The 14,055-nt window shown below is 40.3% G+C and overlaps 1 protein-coding gene and 1 non-coding gene across 9 annotated transcripts in view; one reads left to right on the top strand and one right to left on the bottom strand.

Moving 5' to 3' along the window:
• Positions 1-14,055, bottom strand: part of LOC145484201 (uncharacterized) — a 44,837-nt gene that overhangs the window by 17,537 nt on the left and 13,245 nt on the right. For 7 of the 8 annotated variants that reach the window (XM_081462835.1, XM_081462834.1, XM_081462832.1 and 4 more), the window contains one exon: positions 10,682-10,746. In XM_081462835.1, coding sequence (XP_081318961.1) covers positions 10,682-10,746 — 65 coding nt within the window. Of the gene's footprint in view, positions 1-63; positions 10,747-14,055 lie in introns of all 8 variants that reach the window. The other variant, XM_081462838.1, reaches the window with a different exon arrangement.
• On the top strand, positions 5,932-6,008 carry Trnaa-ggc (transfer RNA alanine (anticodon GGC)). Its single transcript has one exon. It is a non-coding gene; the product is annotated as a tRNA-Ala (tRNA).

Genomic DNA, 14,055 nt, shown 5'->3' on the forward strand with positions numbered 1-14,055 from the left:
TGCAGGCCACGGCATTACACCTGACCAAAACACGAGAATTCACCACTTAGCACACCGTCTAACCTGCACATGAATGAATTGGAGTAAGGCTTCGAAAAATAAGCTTTTCAGAAGCAGGCCCGAGGCCATTGCTAAAATCACTATCTAGAATTTAGTGTAGCCTTTGGAATAGCGGCCGAAATTTGGTGCTCGTCTTCGTGCGACATGAAAAGCCGCCCTCTCGATGCGATGGAGCTCAGCTCACTTGCAAATATCATACGACTCTGTGTGATTAGAATAAGGCAAAAGACAGATGTAGTTTGTTGGGGGTGCGGTAATCTTAATGAGCATGCGTAGTTTAATTAATGACGCAACATGATACCCATGGGTACACTTATCGCTGGCATAATTGGTGTTGATTGGCTAAACCGAAGAGTAGTGTAAACAATTTTCTACAAGACAAATTATTTCCAGACCTTCGAAATCTTTCAGGACTGCTCCTGTTGTGGCGCTGAGGAGATACCACGTTTCTTCAAGTTGGTCTCTTACAGCAGTCGTTTTGAAGTTGTCTTCAATTTTTTATGCGATAATTAATCGGCGTATCAACCTTGCGGATAATCCCTGAGAGGTCATCATCGCCTTAAGCCGGGGACAATTTTGACATGAAATACATTTATTAAATGGCACTGTTGAAAGTATATTGAAGGGCGAAAAAGGCCATAGGTTGTGAGAGATTTTAATATCTAAAAATCCACCTGCAGAAAGCCAGACAATTCCTAATACCTGCGCCGAAATACAATCATTGTCTAGTATTTTAATATGTTTTTACTTTCAAGCTACAAGCGGCTTGTTACAATGCGACGAAAGGATTTTAAATGTTTACAGGAAAACGCCAAACTAAATAATGTGGTTTGCGTTTAACAAATGGTAATATGGGACAGAACAAACAATGGAGCCCGGCGCGTGCCACTAAGTCGCGAAAAGAATGGTTATGCGTTTCGCTTGTTTTATTGGCAATAGACGCCAAGCCAGTCTCTTGAGGAAAACACACAAGGCTACACATGGGTCAAACGAGGGAAGCTGATCAGCGAATAATTCAAGTTTTTTGAATAGCAGTATAGGATTTGATCTCTTTTTGCAGGATTCCAAACTGACAGGCCACCCACATAGAACCCGCTGCAACCTGTCCCCATAAATTGATCAGCGCAAAATGAGGTTGTAAAAGGCATGCATAGGCCAAGAGATCAAGAACTAGCTGAGAAAACGAAAACAACTGAACATTTTCACTCTCTGACAACCCCTAATGTTCCTAAAAACAGACTGCATTTCGCAACACGTATCGCTTGAATAGCTTTTAATGAGCTTGGCGCGTGTCATGAATGGAATACGAATTTAATTGCTGCTAATTACAAGCTGCTTAAAAATGCTGTGGAACCAGTTCCGATTCCTGGATGCAACACAAACGAGTATGTGAGCTGTGTATAGAAGAGTCGAGAAACCAAATGGTGAGGATCAGAGCGTATAAAAACACTTGGAATGGCTGTGGAAATTCAGATATCTTTAGCGAGGCTAAAGACGGAAGTGGTGAACAACTTCAAGCCTGCACTCGTAGAACTCTTCGCTCGGACCCGTTTACAAACATTGATGCACGAAACAGATAGAGCTGCGGTTCACACTCCTCTCAAATACGCGGTATGCTAATGATCTGAACAAATACCAACTCGTGAAGTGGTGACCTGACCTCTTGGTAGAATTTTTTCTGTTTGAGAAGATAAGATCAAATCCGGCTCACCACAGGGAACATCAACGAGTAGATTTAAGGAAGAGTCCACGATGTCTTGACGTCTTTGAAAACAATTTGCGATAACCTTTATTACGCCAGGGAGCGACTCGGAGGTTGACCACTCCTCAGCTACTGGAGGAACATACAGACAAAGAGCGCCGAGGTTTTACTGTTAAGTTTAATATAGTGCGTGATGTCTTTTCTAAGATCATATGGCAATGATCCTCACTGGAGTTATTTCATACATGTAGCCGACATATAATTACACGCTACTGAGAGAATTGAAATTAATGTTAGTTTTTTTTTAATCTGCGTGTTCAGCTTTACCACATCAATTAAGAATAATATCATGCACACTTAAATAGCGGCACGCTTTTTACGACCTTATAAAATAAGCTTTTCAAATTTTTTTGTCACCGCAAACCTCGCGCGTGTCACGATCAAGTTTTCACCACGCGCCTGACGCCGTTATCTATTGTAAAAAGGCGGGAAAAGCTTGTAGAAAAACACAATGTCGTTCGTGCCCAGCACCGTGAAATGAGAATGCGTTTTATTCTCTCGACTATGAATGAGACGTGGTTGGCTTCAAATATTGCCAGAGGCAATTAAGTAATACGTAACCATGACACGGAAACTTCTTTATCAGGTTCACAAGATATTAGCATATTCAGACAATTTTCCGGTGAATCTCATAAGATCAAGACGAACTTGAGTTAACGCTTTATAATAACTGTTAAGTACATGGCATCGATGCATCTGTCGCAGCAGAAAATTAAAAGATTTGGATGTAGCAGCAAATATGCGGCGGGAAAGCCTGTAGCTGTGGCTGCGTCCTTTTGAAAAATAAAAGCGTTTCAAGACAACAGAAACAAATATCTAATATAACATCTATTTTGCAATAACTAGCTGAAAGAAAGCCACCCTTTCAAGTAGCGTGGTTTCCAAAGCGAAATTAGCATTTCCAGTTCATTAAGAGTTGTTTGAATTTGCATATAAAAAGAAAAACATCAATACTAATACTCTTTACATTAGCTTTCGTCTGCAAACAAAAGCGCACACATGGCTTTTAAAACAATGGCTGTATGAATAACAAAGTATGCCTAAGGACACGCAAACTTTATCGTAAGCTTCATTTAACGACAAGTTTGACGCCATTCAGGCTTTTGATGATATTAGCGCAGATTCAAATCACAAGAAAAAACGCCAGATAAGTTAGAAAACATTAAACTTAGAGAGAAAAACAACTGCGTCGATATTGGGTGATAGGATTCTTAAAGACACCTTAAAGGTATTAGAAACGGCACGTGTGCACTTAATCAGCGTGACGCACAATGCCGTGCGCATTATAAATCCATTTCTGTCAGCGTTACTCGTCATCGTTACCCGAAAACGTTACTGAATAGTTTAAATAGTTTCCTCCTGCGAACTGATGAAGCACTTGTAGCTGATCAGATCTGAATTCGCGAGCGAATATTTGAAAAACGACACGCGCTCGTTAACAAAGTCAAATAAACTTAGCGGCGGAATGCGAGGGACATGCTACCACGTGCCACAGCTGTTCTAGAACAAAAGATCTAAGCGTGCCATCAAGTAGAGCCAAATTGTCATGCAGAGTAAGTCTTAACGAACACCTGTGTGGGGAGGAGTCATTACAATACCATTGTACAGCTGACAATGATTGCAAAACCGCTGCGTGGCGAGTTAAGGAGCTCCGTAAGCGCGGCAACGCTTTACACAATGTTAGCAGGGGTAAACTAGCTTGGCTTGCCTTGTTCGAGTGTCTACGCGTTGTCGACTAATACGGAGTCTGATGAAATTGTTATCTCTGCAGTGCAGTTTTGTATGGGTATATGAACAGTCGGGTCCGTCACCTGGACAACATGCAGCTTTCGAGCAAAGGAATGCTGCGCTTTATGATTATTGAGATTACATCTTTTTCAATCTTTATCACGGTCATTGTATGATGAACAGAAATTGTCCAAGAAAGCTGGAGCTCTTTTAAAACTCTTTTGAAAACTAGCGAGGCGTTCAATAACAAAATTGTTGATAGAATACAGTTTAAGGTATTCTTTTAACAAAGCAGAACTTTCGTAACAAAAGCAAAAATGATAGCTCGAAGCGTCAAGGCTTGGTGATTTGAAAAGTTAACACACCACTTGAAACGCACTCCTTGTGTCAGGAGATCACAAACAAAAGAATTCCGATACAACATGTACACTGCTTAGGATCAACGAATAAATCAGTCAAAAGTTGTCACGCCAGCTGTTCGCAGATATGTTTTGACTCGTCTTAGCCACAATAACAATTTTTTTCCACATTATTATCATTGATAAGGGTTCTTACCCATGCGTAACCGTCACGTACGTTTAGGGTGTCGGCTGACCGGGAGGTCCGAAGTCAAGCGCCAGCCGGTTTAATATGAACGAGCTCAGTCAGGTTATTTTGGGCGTGTACAAAATTGCACTTAAACTGAAGGAAGCATGAAAATATTAGTTAACTAAGATAGAAAACGCCAAAGAGACGATAATAAACCATAAAGGAACAAGGACTGTTAAGGAAGGAGAAGATCGACACGGATTACAAACAAGGAACTTGAAAACTTTAGGCTAAGAATTTCAAGATGCGCAAGCCTACAGTGTATGTCTCCCCCTCCCCCTCATCATAGTTTTGTAGATGGCTACAAAGGCTGCAATGCACTCTCATCCCTTACAGGGGTACAAGCTTAAAGTTCTCCTTGCCGCTTAAAGCTACAGAAATCGGTCAAATTAGACTGAGTTAAGAGCTCAATAACGCAACAAACCATCTGACCTCTCCAATTCCATTCACATTAAACCAGTATTGTATATTGTAATTCCCTGAACTGCCATGATTCCGGCTGGTATGCTGAAGCAGGCATTATATATAATAGTAGCCACCCAAACAGAGGAAACAAATGATCATTTGTTAGGAGTTTTGTAACTTTGAAATAAAGAAAATTCTCCCGAAAATTCTTCATGCATTTTTTTAAGTCCTAAATATGAGAATTTGTCAACTATAAAAACAATTTCCTTTCAAATAATTTAGTGAATAAAACCTGGACGAATTTTGTATTCCTCGGCAACTTTGTGAAGGAGCGGTGATCTCGTGGTCAGTGCGTTCGCCTCCGGATCGAGCGGTCCACGTTCGAGCCCTGGCGCAGGACATTGTGTTGTTGTTGTTTTTTTCGGGCAAGACACTTAACTCTCACAGTGGCTCTCTCCACCAAGGTGTATAAATGGATACCGGGGAATTTAATGTTGGTGGTAACCCCGCGATGGACTAGCATCTCATCCAGAGGGGAAGTAGAAATAGTCCTAGTCACTACAATTTAATCATGCTACAGAAACCGGAGATTAACGCCGGACTGATGGGCATTTTGGCTCCAAACTTCTGATTCAGACTTTATCTTACAACAACAAATTCACGTAAATTGTAGTTGAAATATTTCCTGAATTTAATTAAGCAAGTAACTAACTTTATTTAATCAGGGTAGCCCATCCAGCAATAAGGCCGGTATCCATAGGGGCCCTGGGGAATAAAGATATGTACAATCTATAAGATCTAAAAAATTAAGTACAATTTAGAAATTTATAATTAGAGTAGAAATAATAAAAACTTCAAAAAAGTCTTAAAAGCAAGCTGTAGTTTATCGTATTGGGTACAATAAACAATAACCTTTGTTCACAAGGCAGATTCATGCCCAGTCACGGGCGAGGTCACCCGCACATCCAAAGCTTATCTCAGTTGCAGTAGGATTAATCCACAGTTAGTGCTACTATTCTCTCAGTCCATCCCAGGTTAAACGCTTCCCACCCACCCCCCTTAACCCTAAATCCAGCATTTTGTCCGGACGCCCTAACCGGAAATATTTATGGGCGTGAATGGAAAGAGGAACTGTGAGAGTAGCTGCACGAGAGTGTCTTGCCTAAGAACACGACACAACTAGGGCTAGGGCTTCGATTAAGACCGCTTGACCCTGAATCTGACGCAGTAATCATTACTAGGCCAGCGCGACCCTAATAAAATATCATAGCTGGCCTTAAAAGACATGAAGTCCTCGTTGTTATGTTCGCATTTAGGCAGATACGAAAATAGAACCTGAAGAAAAATTCAGGTGTAGCACAAACTCACAACTTGACCAGCTCCCAGTTGGCTTGATAGCTCAGTTGGTAGAGCACTGCACCGGCATTGCAGAGGTCATGGGTTCGAATCCTGTTTTGGTATACCACGAACCCACAACCTGACCAGCTCCCAGTTGGCGTGATAGCTCGGATTCCGCTTACTTTAAGCCTGAATTTTTTCCAGACTTTATTTTCGCAGTTACTTAAAATGCGTACGTACAAAGGAGCTACATCACGGTTTGCGCAGCTTGAAAAGTCTAGTCTAAATTTATTAAGTTCGTCGTCTGTAATTCGCGTCAATCTTCTCCATCCTTAACCATCCTTGTTCCTTTATAGTTTATTGGTATCTCTTTGGTGTTTTTTCTATCCTAGTAAACTATTATTTTCAGGTTTCCTTTAATTTAAAGGTAATTTTGTACGTGGCCAAAATAACTCAAAACACAGTGACTGAGTTACTTTAAATCTTTATTCCGCAGATGAAGATATTATACACGATGCTTCATACATTCACTTGTGTAGTTAGCCTTTTTTTGAACAATTTTCCAAATGCAGCAAATGTCAGGAGAAATTGCTATCAAAGTTCTCGATCATTTAACTGAGAAAATTAAAAGATGTTGATTTCTCTCACTGACCATCGTCTCAAATCTCATCATCTGCATGCCCAGACTGGGGTGGAGTGGGCGGGGACAACCATGTAACAGTGAAGGGGGTTGATTATCTTACGCTTAGAGTTTATAAGTGGCTCGGCACCCAAATGGGTGTTTGAACCCAAAATGTCCATCGTTAGAGATATCCTGATACGTTCAAGGTAACACATACTAATAATGCAACGCTCTCGAGTGGTATAACTTGGAATATCCCACGAATCACTTGTATTTTCTCGGTATGCACACGAATCTTTAGGCGAGTGTGTATAGCAAAAATTCACAGTTTTCCTCGAGCTTCGTTCCCGGAAAACTGTTCGCTTCTTGGAACAGAAAATGCCCGCGGACAAACATCCGAGAATCTTTTGGCGCTACATGGACGCTATCGTTTATATACAAAATGTGTCAAGAGGAACTTGCCCTTCGTAGAATTGGTAAATTTATGAGTGAAAAGTCTGAAAATAAATTCGTGCCACACCTACCAAACGAAATCCATTTATTTTATTAATTCTGGTAACTTTCAGGGACTCGTTTTAAAACCACTGGCGATCATACCCCGACACTTTTATTTTGGAGTCCCCCAGGCCTTGTATGCCTACTGGATTGCCGTAATATGCTCAAAAGTGAACCATGTTTTAAGCGCAATTTGACTTAGATTGAAACGTTCTAGAAATATAGTCGTAACAACTTTAAATCTTGCTAGAGGATCTTCGGAAGTCTCCGGTAATCTTCGTAAATTGATCGGGCTTTCATGCCTACTGGATTGCCATTTTGTGCAAAAATAAGACGCTCAAAAGTGAACCATTTTCGAGCGAAATCTGACTAAGATTGAAATGTATTAGAAATATAGTCGAAACGTCTTCAAACCTTGCTAAAGGATCTTCGGAAGTCTACGGAAGTATTCGGGAATCTTCGTAAATTGATCGGAAATATTCGACATTTGGAAATCTTGACCTGCATGGTCTCTGTGGGAAATGTTGATCACTTTGAAAATCTTTGTAGCTGTTGTCGTCGTTTTTATAATTCAGCATTTTTATGATAGCTTTTTACCAGAAATTTCTGTTAGGAGTTTCTTGCAATTGATGTTATGCGCATTTGAACTCTTATTTCCGTAAAATTTGCGCAAATACAGATTGTATTACAACTATTTTTATTACATGTTTTAAGCCGTCTGTGGTCTGCGCAAAACTAAAAAACTTTCAATGGATAGCGCTCGGCTGATTATTGACAGTGCTCTCCACATGGCAACAGCACATTTTACAATAACTGCAGAAATTCTTGCGCGCTCATTGGATAATTTTCATTGTCAATAAGCGGACAGACACATGAATTTATAACCTCTGCCTTTTGTTATTGTAAAAAAAAACAAATTGACATCAGTTTTCCATGCGTCTGTCCTGTTATTGACAATGAATTTCACCATGATATTGCCAAAGTAGTCTGCGGATCCACAGCTACTTTGACAATGTTATGACGAAATTCATGATCAATAACAGGACAGACGTATGAAGAACTGACGTCAATTTGTTAAATTTAGGTTCCTCCTGGTCACCTGGTCAGGCTTTAAGAGTCCCGTGAAAACATCAGTTCAGCGCCTAGGAAACTTATATAATTGTTCCAGACAGTTTTTCTTTTTCTTTTTTCGTTCTTTCTGTTTTGCTTCGCAGCGAGCAAAGCACCACGAGAGAACTACCCACGAGTTTTGTCGTGTCGCTTGAAATGCCCATGCATGCAAATCAGACAAGTGCTTCAGTAACTACTGTGAGCAAAACGTCATTGGCGGCTACTGGTGAGCGATGGAATGCACTTTCCTTTGTTTCGCATAACAGGGTTATAATTGCACAATACAAGTAAGAATTAAGCTTCCTTCAAAGTACTTGTGCAGCATTTGAAGTTCTCAGCGTTAAATTTAAATAACTGCCCAGTCCAGAATGTCTGCAGTATTGGATTGAAAATACTGGTAGCTAAATAAGGGAACACTTCGAAATAAAGCAAGAAACATGTACCACAGAATCTTAAACGAAGGGTTTATAATTTATGACGACAATAGCCCTGTATTTCCAAATGGGGTCACACAAGGCTCATTGAGGTGTGACCATGCTCTCGATTATAATCTGATGCCTGAGCATTCCTACAAAGGGAAGTTGTAAGAGCTGAAGGGAAAAGAAGGCAATAGAGGTGTTCAAAAATTTGCCTGAAGCTTGGAGACACTCACGAAATCTTATAGAAACAGCGCAGCTCTTTTCCAGACTTATACGTATGATATATCTTGTCAAGCGTGGAAAAAATCTCAAAAACGTTCATGAATAAAATTGACTTCCAAAAATGTCAGTCCTTCGCTGAAAACTAGTTGCACCAAAAATCATAATTTCTCATGTTAACGCCAGAATGAAGCTGTAAACTGATTACAGAAGTGGCACGCGAACAGATCGAAAAGTACGACTTTCCAAATCATGGGATATCAACGAGTGACGTTCACTTATCCTTAAAGTAAGTAAAGACGATCAAAGGTATCGGTTGTTAGTTATTCAGTTCGAGTTCAAGCTTATTCGCAACGTTCAGGCCTGACAGAGCCCACATAGACTTATGGAAGCATTGTACTCAAGTTGGAAACCTTGGTTATTAATCTAGCTTTGTAATTTCGGTATTAAATGACGTTAAGTGTTAACTGACTAGTTACCTTCCCTGGAGCTGTTGATAGCCCGGAGAGGATGAGAGTTTGTCCTTGTTTGATATGTAACTGTAGATCTTAGGGGCAATTGAAGCGATGGTTAAGTTTCCTCCACTTGATATTTAGACTTGTAGGTTCCTTGTTTTCTCTTACTGAGGCAAGGGCTGTTTGTAAGCTCTCTTAAAGGCAGACGACCTAATCACGTCCATCATGTAACGACCGCGAAATTGACTTTATAAATATGTTAATCACGACTTGTTAGTACTTTAATTGCAATGCCGAAATGTTTGTTTGGTAAGCTTGTTGATATTGTTGGAACATGTCAAGCGTATAGCTAGGTGAGTAAGGAAAAAATATAGCAAAGTGAAGCGACTCGTGGCAGATCAGCATTAATCATTATTACTTAACTTAACCTTACTACGAAATGTAAGGAAGAGAAAGGTGCTATGGAAATAAAAACAATAGCTGATTCCTGTTAATACATTGATCATATTTAGCAAAATATTCTAGATAGGTCAAAGCTCCTTAAAACCGGAATTAACTTGTCTGACAAAAGTGACATCAAAGAGATCGCATATATTTCGACTCTAATACAGACTACATGAATTGTAAAAGGCCACTATTCTCTCAGAGGAGAGCTAGGACTATGATGATGAGAGTATAATTTTTAGATTAAAAGGAAGGTATGCATCGGAATTTAGTCTGATACCGCAATGAGGTTAAGATTTGTTAAAAAAAAAACACGCTCGGGTTAAGCATGGTTTAAAACAAAGTCTCATGCTTTTAAGTCGCTCATTATTGTTTTTTTCTTATAGCCTTATAATTTTATATTTTGTCGTATTATTTCTGTAACAAATAGTTCTCATCTTTGTAAATACCTTTCAGCGACCACATCAGCATTGCTGTTATATTTCTATCATACATAAATAAATGCTTTACCTCACCTTACAATTATGTTTATTGTCTGAGACCAACTAGTTTCCATTAGTTCCAAGAGGTAACATGGGTACCACTATCGTAACGAGGTAAAAATGCGCGTGGGTGGGGATGGTGGATACATGCGATGACTTACTTGAATCCCACATAGAGTGGCCTGCGTAGCAAGCGTTCCCTTAGCGAGAGCCTTTCCCTATTCTGACCGCGTGTAAATTGGAGCGCTCCAATTTACGCGCAGCCCCAATTTACGCGCCGCCAGAATACGGAAAACTCTTCCTTAGGGAACGCTTACTACGCAGGCTACACACAGACTGAGGGAGTTATACAGAAACCAAAATTTAACTCTGGGAGCTTAGTTCAGGCTATGTTGACAAAAGTGACGTTTGACGTGTACATGTATCTATGGAGGAGAATTGACCGCAAGTTGTTGCCAATGAAGAAGGCAGCCGCAATTATTTGATCCTGACTTTGAGGACTTTTTCAGCATCGTACATAAACAAATAAGGATAATAAAAAGAAGTCAACTAACCTCCTCATCTTTTGGTAACTTGTGTGAAAGATCTTTGTGTTTAACATCAGATATACTAGTCACACCTAACGGGGAGGAAACAAAACCATTTAAAATAATCTCATCTCACCACACCTGTACATGCACTGAGTGAAATTGTTACTGAACGCGGAACTGAAGTGATGTAACGTAACATGAACGACACTATGAATATGCAGTTACAAATAAATAAATTACAATATTTAGAGAGGAAGCTACATCAGCCTTAGCTGCTTTTTATGTGGCTTCTCTATCCTGGTCGAATTGGAATTTGGAGATGCTGGTTTTTGTGGAAGGGGGAAAACCGGAGTATCCGGAGAGACACTTGGAGCAAGGCGAGAACCAACAACAAACTCAACCCACACGTGGCACTGGGTCGGAATCGAACCTAGGCCACATTGGTGGGAGGCGAGCGCTCTCACCACTGCCGGCGCCATCCCTGCTCTCCTAAACAGCAAGTTTATTAGGGTGCATTTCTGTGGGGAAATCCAAGATTGGATTTTTAAATCCAAAAACGGATTTGCGTTCCTTTACTTAACAGATTAATCCAGGATCACTCGGATCATGGTGCATCAAAGGAACCGATAAATCCTTGCTCAGAGCTCGGATTCTTCGGTTCCTTTGAAGAACAAATCACAGAATCATCTTCACGTTCAAAGCAAAATATCTTAGACGGTGTCGGAATCATGCAGATTTCCCTTCTGTTATAAATTAAACATGCCAGCAGTAAGGCTGACGCTAGTTTCTTGAGTTCGAGTCGCATTATCGTTTATAATAACAATGTCGTCTCGACACCTTTTTTAAAGACCGACAGCTACATATCATCACACAAGCGTGGCTTAACTTTGTGCCACCCAACCGTCTAGTCGTCATGCAAATGATGATTACATTGTTTCAGTAAATCAAAACTAGATTTCTTTTTAGCATTTTGTAACAGCCCGTTCTGTTTTGAGTAATTTGTATTATATCTTTATACGACCTGATACAGCTAGGAAGACATAAAGCCTGTAAGGTGGGATAATAGATCGGCCAGCTGGGCGAGCTGAGTACATACTTCAGGTGAAGACGAACTCCCAGTGTGGGTATCAGTGCGCTCGAGTTGCCTACTCGCTTGGCTTTCCGAGTTTTCTCACCCTATACCTGACCGAGGAGCCTTTTCACAGTCACAGACTAGGGAGATATATTGCCACGACAACTGTTCGTTTAGGTTGGCGGAATATGAAACCAATCCGAGACACACTACAGCCGGTTACGATGCCTTAGTACTGTAACAGACGTATTGTAACCATATTACAAGTTCAATTGACAATAGAACCACGACTACAGAAATGTCAGCTACTGTACACAACTATTTAATTCGGTAGAACTTGTGCCTCTCAACGTCAAAGAAGGGAGTAGGGGCAGGCAGGGGGCGGCGGGGGCAGGGGGGAGGGCAACTGAGCTTGTGAGCGATATTTACGATATTGACCGAGTACATTTTTACCCGACCCAAAATATGAGGGAGAAATATCCTCTTTAAGGTAATCTGAAAATAACGTTAGTTCATTCAATTGACGTTTCTTGACAAAATAATATCACAGGCACAGCACCTCGCACTAATTTAAAGTGGCATCTAATTGCCATCGTGATCGAACAAGGAAAAGACATATCTGATAAGGCCGATAGCAAAAGGTCCTTCCGCGAAACCGATATTTACTTAACTTGACTGAAATATTCTTCTGTGCCAGAAATTCGCAGAAAGTAAACAAGAACCGTAGGGTTATCGAGCCTTGGAGAGCTGCCATGTTGATAACAGTGAAGGTCTTGATAACATAACACGCATTTGTTGCACGAGGTTGTAAACAATTTAAGAGTAAAGAAAACTGTGAGGTTAGAAATGGAAGTTGAACGATTTTAACAGGACTTAAATGTCTTCTTTTAACCCTGAGCGTTTTATTTCTAGCTTCTTTAAAAAGCCTTCGAACAAATATAGGGTGTATAATTAATGCTACAACACCCAAACGCACTCCGCTATATGTGGGAAACTACATGTTAACTTCTGTGATTGTGAATGAAGTCAGCACTTATTAACTCCGGCAGACGTTGTGACAAAGCGACGAAAACAAAACTTGTTAGTAGAAAAGTGGTGACAGATAACACCTGTATAAGTTGGCCAACGTTAACTCAAAAGTCTGAGTCATAGTTCTCCTGTCGCCCAAAAGTCGGCGAAGCATCTGAATAATTAATGAGTTATTGTTACGCTGTGCTAATTTGTTTAAACATCATAATTAGAGTTTGGTCATTCCTGAACATGACATCTTTTAATTGCAAAACGGTCGGCTAGAACAGTGTCGATAAAATTTACCATGCAAGAGTGAGGTTTCATCTTAAGTGTAGAACTTGGTTTATTTCCTTATTTTTCTCCTTGCAGCTGATTGTTATTAAAATGCGTGCAGTTACTGGGGCAAAAGAACATAGGAAAATGCGTTCTTAAGAGCAACAATGTTGACCAAAAGCACACTTTTCAAGCTGTAGAACCCGAGTTTGCGGAGCTAGAACACGAATACCACTGCTTGGTATGTTATTTTTCAGTTTTTGAGAAAACAGTCTAATTTTGCGGGGCTTTGTGTTAACGCCAAGAAACATGAAAATATTCCAGCACGTGTTGATAGTCTATAGAACCACCAGGTATCTTGCAGCCACGAGGTTATTCCCCGTTCTAGGCTTACTACCAGCAAGGGTATAATTCCTATACAGTAATGCACTGAGAGGAAAAAGCTAGCATGGGAAGGTTTGCCCGCTACTGTTTACGAATTCTTCCACACTTACGATCACTGATTGTAACTGAAGTATAGTAAAAAGAACAACAAAACAAAAGTGTTTTTTGTGTGTTGCCAACAAGCGGGAGATCAATGAGGAAAGTGGCGTATCCATGTCACAGTTTTGACTAAAAACAACAACACTTAGTGTCAAAACCCCGACCTTTCAGTCGAGCGAAATCTGTCAGTTTAAAAGTGGATGCTCGATCTAAACGTTAGACAGTTTCTTGGAGTCGTGTACTGCACTCCACTGGAATAAAAAAGGAACATCGGGAGCTTGATATAATTTGGAGGTATTATCTCGCTACTTCGTAACACTTATGCAATACTTCTATCATTTCTCCGGCCAATAACTGCTAAGTTTTAAGTTTTTATGCCTGTATAATTGTCTGGTCCGGAGGTTATAGAAGAAAAGGACAAAAACTGACGGAGAACAGATTGTTTTCGGAGGCTGGTGACACATTCTAGTAAGTAGACTGTTACTAAGCAGGATTTGCACATTCCAAGACTAACAACACATCCCTGAAACACGGGAGAAACTAACTGGCAAACCACCTA

This window comes from Orbicella franksi, chromosome 4 (genome assembly GCF_964199315.1).
Source record: "Orbicella franksi chromosome 4, jaOrbFran1.1, whole genome shotgun sequence".
NCBI lineage: Eukaryota > Metazoa > Cnidaria > Anthozoa > Scleractinia > Merulinidae > Orbicella > Orbicella franksi.